Source organism: Vidua chalybeata, chromosome 19 (genome assembly GCF_026979565.1).
Source record: "Vidua chalybeata isolate OUT-0048 chromosome 19, bVidCha1 merged haplotype, whole genome shotgun sequence".
Taxonomy (NCBI): domain Eukaryota; kingdom Metazoa; phylum Chordata; class Aves; order Passeriformes; family Viduidae; genus Vidua; species Vidua chalybeata.
The window spans coordinates 12379209-12397061 of record NC_071548.1 but is presented as its reverse complement, the minus strand read 5'-3'; the positions used below and the strand labels follow the sequence as shown (position 1 = coordinate 12397061).

General features: G+C 40.6%; 1 protein-coding gene across 3 annotated transcripts in view; it reads left to right on the top strand.

Moving 5' to 3' along the window:
• The window catches only part of LOC128797777 (E3 ubiquitin-protein ligase TRIM39-like), a 44955-nt gene extending 33388 nt beyond the window's left edge, over positions 1-11567 (top strand). For all 3 annotated transcript variants that reach the window (XM_053960653.1, XM_053960651.1, XM_053960650.1), the window contains 3 exons: positions 7647-7732; positions 8269-8346; positions 10945-11567. In XM_053960653.1, the coding sequence (XP_053816628.1) occupies positions 7647-7732; positions 8269-8310 (128 nt within the window). In that variant the 3' untranslated portion in view covers positions 8311-8346; positions 10945-11567. The remainder of the gene's footprint in view (positions 1-7646; positions 7733-8268; positions 8347-10944) is intronic.
• The last annotated feature ends 6286 nt before the right edge of the window (positions 11568-17853 follow it).

Sequence of the window (17853 nt, the reverse complement as noted above, 5' to 3'; positions counted from 1 at the left end):
CCAGGACTCCCACACTGTTGCATCCCGGACTTTGGGTTTAGATCAGGGTTCTGATGTGTGTTAGCAAATTCTGTGTACCCCCGTGTATCCCCCGGGTTTCCCCCGCTGTGGTAGCCGGTTCCCAGGTTGCCTTACCATGCGGGCCCGGCTCCCATCCCCCCTGTTCCTTCCTATGAGTCCTTTCCTGCCGTTACCCCTCCCCGGTGGCCGGGGTTTCCCCAGGCCCCCGGCGCCGCCCCTGCTGCCTCCCCATTGACTCCTGCCTTCCACACCATACCCCCGCAGCCCCGGGACCACCCTGGACCCCAGCGCCATCCCTGCCATGCCCCTATTGGCTTCCCCAGACCACGTGACACACCCCGCTCCACCCCCCATAAAAGCTCCACGCGGCCGGGGCCGCACGGCCATATTACCCAACACAGAAGCTGGGAACACACCAATAAACAGCTCTCAGCTCCTGCCGCGGGGAATTTGGTCCTTCCTTCACCCCCTTTATTGAGGTCCCTCGTGTGCAGCAGTAGAAACGACCAACCCACCTTCTTGGAGCGTGTGGCGCCCAGGAACAGCGGCGGGACCGGGATGGGAAGAGCCGCGGTGCCCCGTCGGGCATGGTGGCTGCTCCGGAGCCAGGAGAGACAGCAGAATGCCGCACCACACAACCACAAAATGGGGGCTGGAGAACTGGCAGGATTTGGAGGAGGCAGGGGCATGGAAGGGCTGGGGGGGCTGTGGACACTGTAAAAGTAGGGCCCGTGGAAGAGAAATGGAGGGGTGGGATCAGGGGAGGATGGTAAGACTGCTGGGAGATTATGGTGGAACAAGTGGTAGGTGGTAGAACTAGTAGGAGACAGTCTCTCCACCACTGGGAGGTGCTGGAACCAATGGGAGATAATGTTGGGACTACTGGGAGATGGTGGGAGCATTGGGAGACCAGCAGGAAATGGACCAAACCCTGGTAGATGCTCCCACCATGGAATGATGACTCCACCCAAACCTCCTTCCCTGCATCCCCAGGGGTCCTTCCCCACCTTTCCCTCACCTGGGGTTCTCCAAGGTCACATTCTGGGTGGTGTTAGGTAGCTGGATGTCCACAGTCTGCTCCAAGGATTCCCACATCCTGGCATAGGATTTGCTGCTCCGCAGGGTCAGAATCTAATCCAATTTGGGGTTTACTCGGGAAAACCTCAAGGTTTCCTTACCACTCTCTACAACTTCCTGAAAGGTGGTTGTAGTCAGGTGGGGGTTGGTCTCTTCTCCCAGGCAACCACTGACAGAACAAGAGGACACAGTTCTAAGTTGCGCCAGGGGAAGTTTAGGTTAAATGTCAGGAAAATTGAAGGAGTGCTGGAATCATCTGCCCAGGGAGGTGGTGGAATCACCACCCCTAGACATGTTTAAAAAAAGACTGGACATGGCAATGTCAGTTATTGTTCCCTGTCAGTGAAGTAAATTCTGGTGATCTGAGGGGTAGGTCTGATAATTAGAGTCTGTGATGTACACAAGAGTAGAAAGATCACCCAGCAGCTGGCAAAAAGAAGAAACTAGAAGAAACTGTCTAAGAGAATTTTCATCTGCAATGATTTCTGCAAGCTGCAAGACTCAAATGGTAATTTGAAAAAAAGTGTTCAGTAGCATACATTCAACATTGGACCTATTGCTAAAATAATTTATTAATGCTCTATTGCTTCTCTGAACTTGGGATGTTGTTACAGTTTGATGCTAGCGCAATGCCAGCACCCTTATGAAAATACACCTTCTTAACATAAATGCTGTGAGACGTGATCAGGAACAGAGCAGAGTAGGCTTGATCTTAATAACAAAGGAAAAAAAATATTAAACTACTACTACTCTAAAAGACACACACACTAAATTTAGGATGAAGACTTTCTAAAACACTCCTCCTGCCCCTACCTAATTTTTAAAACAACCACTATGAAACATTACCCAGGATTCTTGATTAAGTTGCTACCCTTCAGATAATTAATATTCAGTTTATCAAGGGAGAGAGGAGTCTTTCTTGCACCATAAATCCCCCAGGAAACACAGTTGTTACTTCTTGTGTTTTTATGTTACACATGGCAACTGCCTGGAGAAAATTTGCTAGTGTGACACTCCTCTCTTTTCTGTGTTACAGTGCTCTCACTACTGTGCATGGACAGACTGCTCATAGGGCTTTTTTAAGGATGCTTTGCCACGGACTTAAAGAGACAACAGTTTAGCTTCTTATCTTGGGACTACAGTTCCTCCCTGTTTTCCCCTGGGGCCGAGGGTCTAAGAACAGAGATCATCTTCTTCTTGAAGACAGAGGGCATCACCACACCCTCCTCAGCTTTCTTTTGTTCTCTCCACTCCTGCATTGGTAGTCGCTGAAGCAGGTCTTTTTGGTTCACTACTGTATCCTCTTAAAAATGCAGTCTCTGTTGCAAGAGAATTTGGTTCAGTCTATGGCTAACAAGAAAAGTCTAGCCACAAGCCACTCTATTATCTCTATCTAAAATGTCCTCTTCTAACATCTCAGATTCCAGACTGTGTCTCTTCTACTTCAAATCAAGGAGGAGTAATATTTTACAAAGCTTTCATTTCTCAGGAAAAGGGTTAAAAGTCTCAGACTCCCCGGACGTCTGAAATCTCTGCCCAGAACTCTAACTCTCCCATCATCTCCTCTTCCTCTGCCAGCAAGTTTCTAGATGCTGTCAGGCTCTTTGTCTCTTTCCCTCTGGGGCGGGGCGTGGAGACAAAAGCATCTCTGTTTTTCTCTACTCTTCCGTCTGCAGAAGCTCGTCCGGTTCTAGTTGCTTCATCCCTCGCTTACTTTGACTAGGCTGCATGGCTTCCCCTCCCCGACCTGTGGCTGGGCGGGGGAGAGTCTGCCCTCTCCAAGGACCAGAACTAAAGAGAGACAGTTCCCCTAGATGTTCTTACTTTTAACCCCTTGTGTTCTCAGAAGTGTGTTTATACCTTTAGTGGTCAATCTAAATGCCAATATTTAACCCTAACTACTAATTAGTTTGACTACTAACTTTCTGAAAAAATTCATTTCTGTGTCAAACCACAACAGATGTGGTAGTAAACAAGTGTCTCATTACAATTCACATAGAGCAGTGCAATGTGTTCCATACTCTCCTCCCTCTATCCAGAAAGAAGCTGAATGATACCTCTGGAACTTGCATTTAAAATTAACCACAGTAACTCACTGATTTGTTTGAACATATCCTTCAGCAAATAGATCCTCCATCAAATCATGGCTTCACCTCAAAGCAATTAAACCCATGGAACAGGACTTCACTTGAATATGTTTACTGCTCTAATCCTGCCTTTGCCATATGCTGATTTCCCCCAGAGGGAGGAAGTCTGAGTACTACACAAGATTTTCCAAATAGAATAATAAATGAGTGGATGTTTGAGCTCTGAAAGGATGTGGAGCTCTGAAAGAATGTGAAGCCCTGAAGCTGGTGTAGTTGATTTGGTATTTTACTTACATAGAGTAACCCAAACATTTTCCAGCATGTTTTCAGCTCGGAAACCTGTGTGTGCTTATGCAAAACATTGCCAAGAACAATTGAAGGTGAAGCACGTATGACAAATTAATGAATAGATGAGGCCTCTGCTATCCTGCTTTCCCAGCTGTGGAAGGTTTTACTAACTTTTAAGTACAGTAATTAACGTGTTTCTGCTGGAGGCGCCCTCAGGAAGGGGAACCTGTGCCTAGACTCTCTTGCCTGACATGGACAGGGCTGTTGGCAGCCAAACCACACTCCTCACAAGGACTCACTGCTCTGCTTCTGCCATAAAATAGCTAATTTATCCTGGTCAGATGCAAGGTGATGTTATTTGGATGCTTTTCTGTGCAAGGAAGCTGCAGTAGGACTGGCAAAGGGCTGTGGTCAAAGAGAAGGTTAATGCTCTACCAGTGATGCACCTCAAGGCTGCACTTCAATGTGGGGAAGCTGGTCATGGAGAGAGGAAACCTCATTTTTCTTCTACTGCATATAGATAGCTTGATTTCCAGACACAGGGTGCCTCTGGGCATCAGTATTTCAGTTATATAGTCAGTATTCACCTGTAAAAATTGCAGACAGCTGGTTCCACAGGCCTGGTGTGGTCCTGGATGTGTGTCCAGCTCCTGTTTAAATAAAACCAGCATGGCCTGTGTCTGCTCCAGGCTGATGCTTTAAGGAATCCCCAAATTAAAATTTTTTTCTGCCCTTCCCCCAGTCTAACCTCTGGGAAACTCTTCTGTCCTTTCAGCCACTTGCAGAGAAGGCTGCAGGAAGTCTCAAGCTCAACCAGCTCCCTTAATCTAAAAATATGAGGCACGTAAGTTCTGTTACCACTTGTAACAGCCTTAAACCTGTACAAAGTTAACCAGGGGCTTTAATGAGCTAACTCTCCATTTAGATTATGTTCCTGATACTTGTCATTGCTTCATTACTCCCTTCATAGTTTTCCTGCACTTTGATACCAAATGATCTTTTGCTCTCAAGGATACAGAGAACATGTTTCTGTGAAGCATGTGATAATCTCACTTACAGACACAATTTGCTTTATGAGTGGCCATGCCACCTCCAGAGATCAGGCTAGTAAGGAGAACTAGAGGAGAAAATGTGCAAAAATTGAGTTTAGTAAATTTTTATTGTGATGAATTTATATATATTGTGATGCAAGGGAAGAGATTGATATACTCCAGCTAGTAGCATATACTTCATCAACATTATTCGGCAAAATTACTTAAAACTTCAACAATATCTAGTGCTAGTCCCTGCCCAGAGTATTATCACAGCACTTATTATCATCATTAATTGCCAGACCATATGCTTGCACACATGTAGTAGAAGTGACATCACTCTAAAGAACTCAGATGTATATGTTTATTTGTATGTCACTCAATTTCCTGAATAGTTGATGCATAGACAACTCTTCAACTAATTAAAGATGAAAAGAACGGTATTTATTGCAGTGTGCTGGACACATGTGGAATCATTTCCAAATACATGTGCAAGGAGTTGCAGACGCCTGCTCTCTATACAGAAAAAGTTTTACATATCTAAGCAGTTTCTAAGGACTTATAATACATAATCATTACCTGCCCACTTTGTATTATAATTAGCTGAATATCCATTATGGCTGCGCGATTGTACTCCTTTAATTGGGTCAGTGGGATTTTAAAGTAAGGGAGTGGGTGTATGGGAGGAAGAAAGCTGTCTTCCTCATGGTGAACTCTTCACCTGTGGCCAGTTGGCAGGACTTTTTGATCTGCTGGTCATGGTCCAAGCCTCTCCTGACTGTTTGATTATTCTTAAGGCAAGGTATTTCTATGGTCTCTGCTCCTTCACAATTGCTACATCTATCCCTGTCACTCCTAGCTTCTCTTTCCTAATGTATTTGTTACTCTTTAAATAAGGTACTAGATTCTTGCCACCTATATTACTAATTTAGCTTCTTAACTAATTTTAAAATCTTAACTAAAATATGCAGTCTTCTACTATCCCAATTATATTCCCAGCTGGCCCCTCAACTCATCTACAGTTTTTAATTATACTAAATATATTTCCAGCTGACCCCTTGACTCATAGCTGCTGCTACAAGTGTTGAATTTGGTCACTGCATGCAGCCAGTTATCCTGGAGGTCCTATAGCTTGGTTTTAGCCCTGGGGAATCCACAAGATGCTCTGAGCTCTGATGTTTAGAATTGCACCTGGGTGCAGTTCTTTCTGGCAATATTTTTGCTGATGTGGTTTCTCTAAAGCTAAAATAGCAGTGGATGGTTTATAAGCATGAAAAAAGGCCTCCTGCTTTGTCAGAAGAAAGCTTGTCTTAAGTCTGCAAAGGAACATTGTGATTTCAGGTGCAAATAAGTGGGAAAACTTGAGCTGAAAAAAACCCCCATGTCAAGATTTTAATAAAAAGAGCCTTCTGGTGCTCTTACTCAGAAGAATAATATGCAGACTAGTTGGTGTGGGTAAGTCTTGTCTGTGCTGCACTCTACTACCCTGTGGTAGTCTGGTATTTTACAGTTTGTTCTTCTGTAGTATGTTTTAATAGTCCTTGTTATAAGTTATAAGTGGTTCAGTCTATGTACCCCATTTGGCTTCCCTATTGGTTCAGTCCTGAGTTGTTTACCACAGTTTTTCCCACCAAAATGTATGTCAATCCACACATCAATCCACCTGTATACCTCCCTTGTTCCCTTGTTTTACCCCTGTCTGTCAAAGATAGCACACTCCTTTGGTTCTGGAGTGTTCCCTGTCTTTCATCCCTTCCTCGAAGCAGAATTGAATTGTAAGGTTTGCTCCCTCCCCATGTTGGCTTCTACTGGGGAGCTCTTAGCCTTCCCCTAATGCCTTCCTATTGGTCAAAGTTTGTGTCCTCCCTGTGTTCCCTCTACCCTATAAAAGTAGTCTGTTCACGTTCAGACAGATTTGTCACTTGCTCTGCCCCTGCTTCGAAATGAAATCTTTGGAGACTCAGACAAGTGTCCTTCCCTTATTCCTTTGCCTCAGTTTCCTTGTGCTCTGTGCCTCTGCTGTGCTACCCATGCCGCAGCAATTACTGCCACCCGCAACAGTCTCAGCAGAGACTTGGGAGCGGCCACTTGTGTGTCTGCCTTCCGGCCACAAGGGGGACAACTAGTCGACAAAACTCCATCCTGTGGCCACTGAGAGCCAGGTGCACTACCCCAGAGAATGAGATGTTCTTTCAAGTTCAAATCAAAATTTAAATACTTCATATGTTCTCCTTTTCTAATACTATGTAAAAATACACAGCTCTGATATGGGGCATTTTTTCCCCTTTTCCCCTTCTCTGCTCAGGCAGAAGTATTCTAATTCCAGTAAATTTTTACCCAACAGAATAAAAACATGATTTTTTTTTTTTAATATAGAGGAGAGGGAAATAGTTATTAGACCTGTAACAGCATTTTGTTCTTATCTGCAGCTCCTGTGGAATTGGGCTGTTGAGGTTCCCTGGTCTAGCAGTCCCACCCAGGAGTGCTGCCTCTGCTATTCCTGATTCTGACAAGTGCTGCAAAGAACTCATTTGCAGGGCTAAAGCCTTTTCAGCATGATAAATTCTATCTCCCCTTCATTGCTCCCTGCCACAACATTATTTTCCAACCTCACTGTTTCCTTTTTAATATAACTAAGACAAGTGAGATAAAGCAAGGAGTAGGTTTCTGCACTCCAGGTAAAATTTACAGCTTTTGAAAAGCTCCTATGGCTCAGGATGTTAATTGTAATCTGTGACTAGAGTTAGAAGCAGTAAATCTTTAATAACCTCATGTGCTGCTGCTCGGAAAGGGGGAAAGATTGAACAATCTGTTCCCCTAAACACACCACTGTGATGTCCCTTGGTGCCAGTTTTGTTGATGACACAAAACTTGGAATTTTTAAAAAAAACCTAATAGTAGTCCAAGGCATGTGTATATGAACAAGGGCTGTCTCCAGATTTCTCCAGTGTTCAAGAAAAAATTGATTTTTCATGATGACAAAGGTGGGAGGACAGGAGTCACGGATAATTCTAGGAAGGGGTGTGAGAGTTCAGCTGGGGAAGCTGGGGAATGGAGCCTGTTCAAGGACTGGTTCCATGGCTAGATTTCATCCTCTTCTGTTTTTCCTGGGGCTTATCTTATCTTTTACTGTGTATTTAAGGGGGCATCTGCAAATCCAGCCCCAGCCAGAAAGTTGCGAGAGATAATGCAGCCAGGAGAAGAGCTGCAAATAGTCCAGACCTCAAGGTGAGCTGCTGGGAATAATGGGGTTCAAGCCTTGACCGAAGAAAAAGCTATAGTGAATATATGGACACTTATGTTGGGTAAATAATGGATAAAATGCAATAAACAGTCATTATGAACTTATTACTGTAGTGCAAAAGAAATGGGGTGAGAGTAGCTGTACCGACTGCTTTTTTCGTCAAAACGTGGGAGGAAGCTGGGCAAGCTTATGGGAGGCAGCTACAAAGAGAGACAAAATAGCCACAAGATTGTTAACAATGTGGCACTTGGTTCGGGACTTATTGCTGCAATCAAAAGCTGATAGGGAAGCGGCAGCTGCTGCTGCTTCTGCCACCACCTGGCTCATGAGAGACCCTCTGCTTAACACCCCCTGTTTTGACAAACCTGTTCTATCCTCCTCTGCCTATGAATGACAAAAGATGAGATTACAGTGAGGAGGATGACTGCGATTTGGCAAGGCAGACCTTTATGACCTTCAGACTGCAAGCAGAGAGCAGAGGTCAGACCCTGAAACAACAACAGGGGACTTTCTTTGCCAGGCACAATCCAACAGAAAGCAAGATGCCAGTACAGCTGTTTAGGTCAGTGGTGTTTGCTGGACGAAGAACCACGGAACTGTAAGTATCCTAAGAGTTATCACATTGTGATAACGTCGATGCAGCTTGGAAATATTCCAACAATTTCTCCAAATAAGAGCAACTGTTGTTATGGGTTTAAAAAACCCCTTAGAACTCCTTCCTAAATGAGAGAGACCTTGATTTAAAATTCCTGTGAACAGCTGCAACAGGGAATACTAAGAAAGATACTGATGATGAACTTGGGCATGCATCCAAGGCACAGATCCTGAGAATGGATCCAGGGAATACATTGATCCCCTTGCCCACGCTTGGCCCCATGGCTGGTTTTGGCTCCCTGGGCTTGAAAGCCCCATCGACTCATCAGAGCTCCTCCACCCCTTCCTGGGCTCCCATGCTGTTCAGCTCCCCCACCTGATGCCTGCCAGGAGCTGCTGGCCAGCTCCATTTTATGTCAGGATCACAGTCTGCATGAAATGCTGAAGCTATGGCACATTGCTATCAGAATGCCTAGAAGATGCACTGAAATACGTTTGCTAAAATTAACCTTGTATTTTCACTGAGCTGTGATTTTTAACAGGGTTGTTTACTGGAGAGATTCAAAACTGTCTGTGTAAATGTAGTTTCTTCCTACATTTGGGTAACATGACAATATCTAAATTCTTTAACAAAAATGCTGATATATTGCATGATTGGTAGAACATGCCATGTAGGATGTATACTCCCTTTTCAAGAATTTGGATTTAAGGTCTGATTGCACTAAATTAACACTGAATCTTTGCCATGTTATAATGGTGTTAGCTATTGTAAAAACTTACAAACCTAAAATATTTGCAACTGGATAATATTTCAGTTTGTAGACAAGAAGGTTTATATTCATAAGATTGGATGCCACCTTAAAAAATTCAGGGGATCCCTCCTTGCAAATATTTAAGGTGGGTGTTAATGGAACAGCAATTAATTTTCAAGCCCAGACTCAGCACAATGAATGATTCACTGGCAGCAATTAGCTAAGTCATATATCAGGCATTCATTTGCTCACATTGACGGCAAACCTTCCATTTTATCTGCAGTAGCTCTTTGAGACTTAGCTACGATCAGTACATGAAACTCTACTGCAAAGGCAGACAAAATTATGCCAGCTTTACCAGTTTGCTAGCTTTTTACTCCATATCTTTAATAAAGTAATTTTGTTGTGAATCTTTTTGCCATAAAGACGCTCGTGACAGCATTTTGGTTACATATACCTATTTAGTGATTCAAGAGTGGTTATTTTTCCTTGCCACATATGAATTGAAATTGGACTTGATATCAAAACAGGTTAAGTACATTGATGGACACAACTGCAGTGAGCAGTAGCTCAGTCCATAAGAATAATCTGAAACCCTGACTTTGCAGCTGCTTATATACAAGTATCAGTCTTACACACACATTGACCTGAGTTACTTGTGCAAAACTCATAGCAGTACTATATAACTAGGTTTTTGCTGTTTTAGCCTTCAGTATTTATATCCCATTACCTTTATTAGGCCAAGCTCAAATCTATTGTACAGACAATTTCAAAAAGGTGCAAGTTTGAAGGGCAGTTTGATAAAATCTACACTGTTGTCATTTTTCTGAGTAAAGCTGCACTTTGAAAAATCCTGACAAAGGATATACTTATACCAGAAAAATCCTCACTATTAGTAAGTATTTTCAATAATATTTCCAGTTACCATGAGCTATTCTCAAAACTAAATTACATAAAATCATACTTACCACACCTTTATAATCTCTCCAGTAAATTCATGTTGCTGCTATTTCAGTCATGGAACAGTTGTTTACCTACATGTTGTTCACTGATGTTTAACTGTTGTATGACAGATTTCCAGTAACTTTTTCATAATGATAGAGTCAAAATGAGTTAAACTCTGTTGTTTCTGGAACTTTTAAAGGAACAGTCTCAACTCTGACCTTAGTTCTGTTATATTTAAGTGATGTTAAGTTCTGTTAAGCTTGAGTGATGTTAGGTTTCCATTCTGTTAATTTGAAGTTCTGTTACATTTAATTTGTGTTAAGGTTCTGTTATATTTAAATTCTCTTAAGGTTAACTTCTATTAAGTTAATTTCTGTTCAGATTAATTTCAAGACTAGGTGTTGGAAAGTTTAAGCAAAATTTAAGTGTTGTTCAATTTAAGTTCTGTTAGATTCTGTTAAGACCAATTTCTTTTCAGTTTCAGTAATGTTAACTTAAAGTTTGATTAGGTGTACTTTCTGTTATATATAAATGATATTGAGTTTCAGTGAAGTTTATTTTAGGTTCTGTTGAAATATGGTTGTTTAAATTAAAAAATGCAATTCTTTTGTTAGAGATGAGTGACGTGAAGTTTGCGCGAAGCTAATTTCTGTTGAAATCTGCTCATTTAAATTACAAGATATAGTTATTTTGTTATAGAGATAAGACGGAACCAACTGAAACAACTATGATGAAGCATTGGTAAATACCTGTTGAAAGATATAAAATAATAACTTATGTAAAATATGCGAAAATACAGTTTGTTAGACTCTTGATTTCATTGAAGATTCTATAGGTGGAAATGTTTTGCACTGGCTAATTAACATAATTATTTATAACAATCTTTGTTGTTTTATCTTCCATAGGCAGCACAGAAGAATGACTAACAATTCCAAATTATGGCTGTTAGTTGCAAGCTGTTTAGTGCTTTCTTTCTTACTTTTATTTTGCTTTAATATAGCTGTCCTGCTTGTAAGATAAGCATATATTCTATTTGCCATCTGTCGGAGGTGGGGCAGGTATCTTCTGTTGGGCAGTTTTCTTATCTCTTCCAAGAACAATGTCTCTCTCCGGGGAGATATCTTCTGTTAATGTGCCATTGAATGGCTCACTGCATGACTGAGAAGGTTACATCATCCCGTTGTAAGATCCTCCACCCAGAGGGAGGAGCCAAGCATCCCTACCTGCATAAAATCAGCATTTCTTGAGACAGCAGCTTAGCCTCTTCACTGGATTCCCAGAGGAAGACCAGGCCCATCACCAGCCTATCAGAGAAAACTACACCCTTCTACTGGGCCATCGTTTCAGCAGCATTTCATCTGCCACTCCAGGAGCAGGAGGAGCAGCCACCATTTAACTGGACTATCAACAACACCCTGACTCCTCAGGGTGTCAGGTTTCTGACTCTATCAGTAGTTTTTTTTGTACTAATTACATTTTTTTAAATTTAGTTTTTTCCTAGTAAAGAACTGTTATTCTCATTCTCATATCTTTGCCTGAGAGCCTTTTTATTTTGAAATTGTGGTAATTTGGAGGGAGGGGGTTTACCTTTTCCATTTCATGGGAGGCCCTTGCCTTCCTTCACAGACTCCTGTCTTTTCAGACAAAGACAATAATATATGCGTAGATGTGTGGAAAAATATGATCTTGACTTCTTAGGACAGTTACTGCTGATGTGTTAATGATTCTGTTATTAATCTCATCATGTGAATTCACTGACTTTTTGTAACAGGCATTATCCATAAGATATTATTTGAGGTTACACATACGCATTCCTTTCATTGTTTGCAGTTTGTTTATGGTACCATTTACTATTTAACTAGGGATAAATTACAAAGCCAGCTGCTTTACAAACTTTCACATACTGTTGTGTAGCTACCTGCAAGACATGTATAATTTTAAGAAACTTTCCCAACTGCTATTGGTAGAGACTTGTTTGTAGGATATGTTAATCAGACCTTTCCAGTTAAGCCCAGGACTCTGGCTAAGCCCTGGTCCTACCTGGTCGGGAAGTGCCAACAGACACAGATGTTTTCTGTGCCAAAACTGTACCCAGTTACTTTGACTTGCCAATTTGAGTTTATACAGCTGGATCCCCTTTTGAGGTAAACTTAGAAACTTTTCTCAGGAATGGTTCTCCAGGTCCTCACTGTGAAACAAGGCGTGCCAGCTGTTGAAGACTCTGGGTGATGGTACAGTATTTAGAGAATTGATGATGTATTGTTCTAAATCACCATCTTATCTCTCATGTGCTACTAATTACGTGTATTACCTTACTTATTTCTGCTTAGTGTAAGTTTATTGTTTTAGCACATGTATTGTTTTACTTTAATGATGCCTTCATGTTATAACAAGAGACACACATGTTGCTGAAAAAACAAAGAAGGGGGAATATGGATCCTCAAGAACATTTAAATATTGCAATATTTACACTAGAAATTTTGAAAGCAGATCATCAAATTTGATCCCCGGCAGAATTATGCTGCTCTGAAGATTTGTATGTGCAGAACCAATTTCTAAAAGCTTCTATGTAAGGACCCCCAGCTGAGTATACAATGGCAAGGGCTAGCTGATTTACTAACCTAGGGAGAGGGTATTCATGTGTTTTATCACCAATAAGTCTAAAGCAGTTACCTGCTGCTCGTCTAGACAAACATTGGTCACCTCCATGGAGATGAGGCCCAGTGAGAGGAGAAATGACCTAATCACAATCCAGCTCTCATGGCCAAGGCAATAGTAGGAGAAGGACTGCCAGGACATGGCTGTGTCTGCAAGCTTACAGAGGCAGCCAGCCATCTCTCATGGTATTGTGTTCCTACTGACCTTCAGTTATTCCCTGTTTCATGCTTCCAGAAATACATTCAGTAATGTCTAAGTCAGCATTTCCAGCTAAAGTACTTCCTCCTGCCTAAACAGCACGGCCCCTGAGCTCCAGCCATATGAACTTTAGAACAGTAGCCATTTATTTCCATTTCCTAGGAGACTTTGGACATTATCCTTTAGTTCTCCTATAATGTGAGTGTCTTTGTCAGTGACATTATTGTATTTGATAAGTTTCTATTGATTGCGATCTGTATCCCATGTATCTTATCCTGTATCTAGCAGATGACCAGTAATAGTCTTAATAAGATAATGGCCTTACAGGTGCAAACTGTTTTAACATCAGGATACACAACCCTTTGCATAAATAACAAAGGATGGATTGTTGCATATAAGTAAAGCCTTATAAAATAAGGGCCTTGTTACCCTTGTAAAATAATGGCTCAGGTCTGGTACTTCAGCTAAGTACGGCTTACAGCTGGCCTGACAAGTAACTGTGAGAAAGGAATTTGTCACAGTGAGAATCATCCTTGTACCAATGAAAATGAATGTAAACATCTTTAGGGAAGATAGTTTTGGCGAGCACATACTCTAGCAACTACTAACCAATGAACTGGGAAGCAACAAGTTACTAACCAATTACAATTAAACATTATGCTTTTAGAAAACTGTATAAATATGAGCTGTGAAAAAGAAAGATGGGATATTGCTGCATGAAAAATGTGTCTTGTCTGTCTCTACTGTGATGCAGTGCTGGCTGTCTTTGCCCAGAGATGTAAATGAGAGGGGAACACAGATGTTACAATATGCATTAATCTTCAGATTTTGCTCCTTTTATGTCTTTTTTTTTTTTTTTTTTTTTTTTTTTTGTCCTTTATTGTATTTTCTTGTTGTGGTGTGTTTTTGTTATATTATTGTTTTCAATAGTTGGTTTTGTATTCCCCCCCTCTTCCCCTGAGGCATTGGTTTAATCCTAGCTATCAGTCCTCCCTCATACCTACCCATTTTTCCAGAGATTTCCCTGTCATTTTTGTATCCTTTGATGCCTCATTGGTTTAGTTAGACTGTTCTCCTCCCCTGTAACTCCCTATTGGTTTAAACATTGTAATCCCCACCTTGTGTTCCTCCCCAGTCCCTTTGTTATTGGTTCCCAGCCCTAAACGCCAACCTGGTCCTGTCCCTTAAAACCCACTGCCTTGCCTTTGTTCATGGTCCTTGCCTCTGTTCTACATTTGAGTTATGAGTGCTTTTGTTTTCACCCTTATGGTTTAATAAACAATCCTCGGATAAATAAGCAAGGCCCATCTCGCATTCCTATGTTGATCCACCAGCGACTGCCTAGGAGGCTCAGGGTCCTGGGGGAGGTGTCGCGCCCCCATCAAATGCACAACACCGAGCACACCGCGACACTTTCTCATGTACTTTGTTGTCAGTTATGTCTGTGCACTGTGAAGATTAAGGAATGTGGCCCTCTGTCTTTTGGAAAAGTGATTTTTTTGCCAGCAATCACTATATTTATGAAGTCTTGATAGTAGCCGACGTCCTGTCAGTGGTTTGGCATAAGGCAGGGTGAAGCTGCAGGTGAGGATGATTGAAGCCTTGTTATGCAGAAGAATTTTGTGAAAAGGGGAAAAAGACCTTGTATCCCTCCCCAAGTTTGTTTGCTATTCTGCTGCTAGGTACAAATGCCTTCCACTGAAGAGATCTGCTATTAGCAAATAACTGGGAACCTTGGAATAGATTGTTGGGATTCAATGATAGACCCATATATTGGTACATCTCTAGTTCTCATTGATCCTTATAAATTCACATTAATCACAGGCTGCCTTTTCAAGTGTTGCTTTCCTTATGTTGTCCCAAGTTTTAGGGAAATGTGGGGCTCTGTGGGCTTCAGGAGTTGTATGAACTGTGATGCAGAACCGGATTTAGATGTTAGTGATGTGACTTGATAATGTCTAAATGATGCGCTTTTGACTTAGTAAATGTTTGAAAGCAAGATATTTATGTAAACGTTAAAATTCTGCTGACTATTTGATTACTTGAATGAAGAGCCTGAGAGTTCAAATCTCTGTGTCTCTACATTTTTCTCTGGCTGCTAAATTATTTTTATTGTATTTAATTTTGTTCAATAACCTTATCACAGATTTAAATGAATTTATCTCCTGCTTTCCCTCCTCAGACAGAAGCTGGTGAGGTCTCAATTTTTCAAATAGGCGTCAGTAACAGTTGCAGAAACCTTTGAAAACTGAGGCTGCTTTCCTTCCCCCACTTGAAGTTCCAGAGAGCAAATGGAATGCAGTTGTATGAGGAACACAACCCAAAGCTTTTCAATTAAAAGTTCCTATTTCCAGAGCTGGCAGAAGTATTTTGTCAGTGGAATAAGTGCAGAGCAAAGCAACAGCTTTCCATTTTATTTGATCCAATAATCTGAGGTTCAGTCCCAAGCAATACCCTTGCTCTGCTTCTGTTGTGGTTCAGCATTGCACCATCTACTTTCAGCCTGCATGGAACTGGAACCAATAACACAGAATGGGAAAAAGCATGTTACTGATTACTGGGGGGATGTATCCTACTTTATATAGCTCTTTTGAAATTATTAAAAATGAAGAAGCAGTGAGTTTTAATTTGGCACTTTTGGGCAAAATGTGGACTGTCTTTTTTTTCTTTAGTCAGCTATAATTGTGTATCCATGTGTTTCTTTGCTGCTACTTAGAAAAAGTCATATTTTTACAGGAACATAATCCATTTTCTCTTTATTGTAATTGTTTTGAAATAAGAAGTAATCATCCAGGACTGAACAACTTGCTCTACCAAAAATTTTGTTCTCAATCCCAGTAAATTGCTTTGAGAATTGTAAAAAGCTCTGCTCAATCATGCAAGATATCCATTCCAAAGAACTCCAGGAAAGTAAGCCTGCCTTAGCCCATTGAAATAATCTTTTTTACTTCTCAAAGATAAAACTGTAAGAGCATGATTTCAAATGCACAGGAATCTGCACTCAATTAAGAAATTAGTTTAATAAAACAGCTTCATGTTCCTCATCTAAATCCCCTAACCTGACAAATGTTTAACTTTTAATTTACTACTAATAGAGCAATTCTGCTCTGAAAGAACCTTCCCTCTGTGGGTATTCATGTTTTGAAGTTAGGAATGAAGCTGTTGAACTCTTCTGGAGGGACCTGCATGGGAAGGCAGAGTGGAGGGGATGGGGTGTAAAACAGGAGCCACTCACTTGTGCTTTTTATTGACAGTCTGTCTGTAGATACTGCCTGTACCCCTGTGCTCCAGACAAAACCCCACAGGAACATGCTGTCCAGATAATGTCATTGCCTTCCCCCCACCCCCATCTTTTCCTTTTTTTTTTGGTTTGTGTCTGGCCTTTTTTTTTTGTTTGTTTGTTTGTTTTTTTTTTTTTTTTTTTTTTTTTTTTTTTTTTTTTTTTTTTTTTTTTTTTTTTTTTTTTTTTTTTTTTGTTTTTTCTTTTGCCTGTAAATACCAAGTAGATATTTGTATGGATGGGAAAATTAGTTTGAAATCTTTCTTCTAATGTGAAGGCACATTCCCTTTAAGATTGGAATTTCAATCTTTTAACTTTTTTATTCCTCGCTTCCCAAGTCACTTGTTGGCTTTATCTGTTAGTTAAGTCAGATATTGAGTGTACAGATTTCACACCATGTTCTTGTTCTGGTCACAGTGCAGCCACTGCACATGTGCTTGCCCATCTTAGGGAAGGAAAAAGACAATAAAAGTTTTTATGGAATAAGAAAAGTGATACTGGTGATAGTTTCTGTTCATAGAAATGCAGTGTTTCTCAAAGAGTTGAGTGAAGGTATCTGGTACTTTATAATTTCTATTTGTAGCTATGGGAGTTTGGGAGTGACTGCTTGAAAAAAAACATCTACCTATTGAGTAAATAATATTTTACAAATTAGTAAGGATTTCCTTTCCTATTTCTTTTAAAGACTACAAAATAGTGAATATGACAGGAACAAAAAGTTAGGGGTTTGAAACCACAGAGTTGTAACAACCTAATAATGATAGAGCCTTGAAAAAGGGCAGTGCACCTGGGCATTTTCAGAACTTAAATACAGGTTGGTGAAACAGCTAAATTATATTTATTTTATCACTACAAGTGTCTTCCAGCTCTGGGCAAAGTGCTGCTCTGTCTTCAGTCTCCTGCTCCACGAGGCTTCTGTTGTGAAATAGCTTCTTCATTAGCAGAAGCTGTTTGTGGTTTGGTCTTTCTACAAACTCCCATTGAAAATGTTCACAGCAGTATCTTATTTTTGTACAACACAGATAAAGTCAAATGTGGGTTTTAGAATGTTATAGAAAAGACAGGTGAAATTGAATTTAGTAAAATATCATGAAAGGTTTGTGCTTTTAAATAAGTCTTGCAAATAAAAACAACTTTAAGCCTGAGACACCCTATCAAATGCAATCTGACTTAAAGTTCTAGAAATGTGTTTCCACACACTTGGAAATTGGGCTAATTTTTCTTTATACAGTTTGCACATACAGTAGACTTGAATATTGCAAAAACAACAACAACAAATTTTGTGAGCAAGGACTCAGAGCTTACATCACAGTCTGGGAATCCACGTGGCCAAACAAGTAACACCTGAAGATTTTCGGTAATCTGTATATACTAATAACATTAACATGTATAAATTGGAAACTGTAAGATAAGTTTATTCATTTCATTTTGGAGAATAGAAAAATAGACCATAAAAATAAACAGATAAACAATATTGTAGTATTTTTAATTATCACTTTTCCTTGTCTTTTGCAGTTCAAATTAATTAATTGTCATGTGTTAAAAAAAAACAGATTGATGAATCATTGTGCATTTATTACTGTTGAAGACTTTTCCTTCATAATCTATACCCATTTTTTGTTCACATACAATGCTTTGCTTTCAATTCCTGCCTAAGGTGAGGGAAAACTGATTTTCT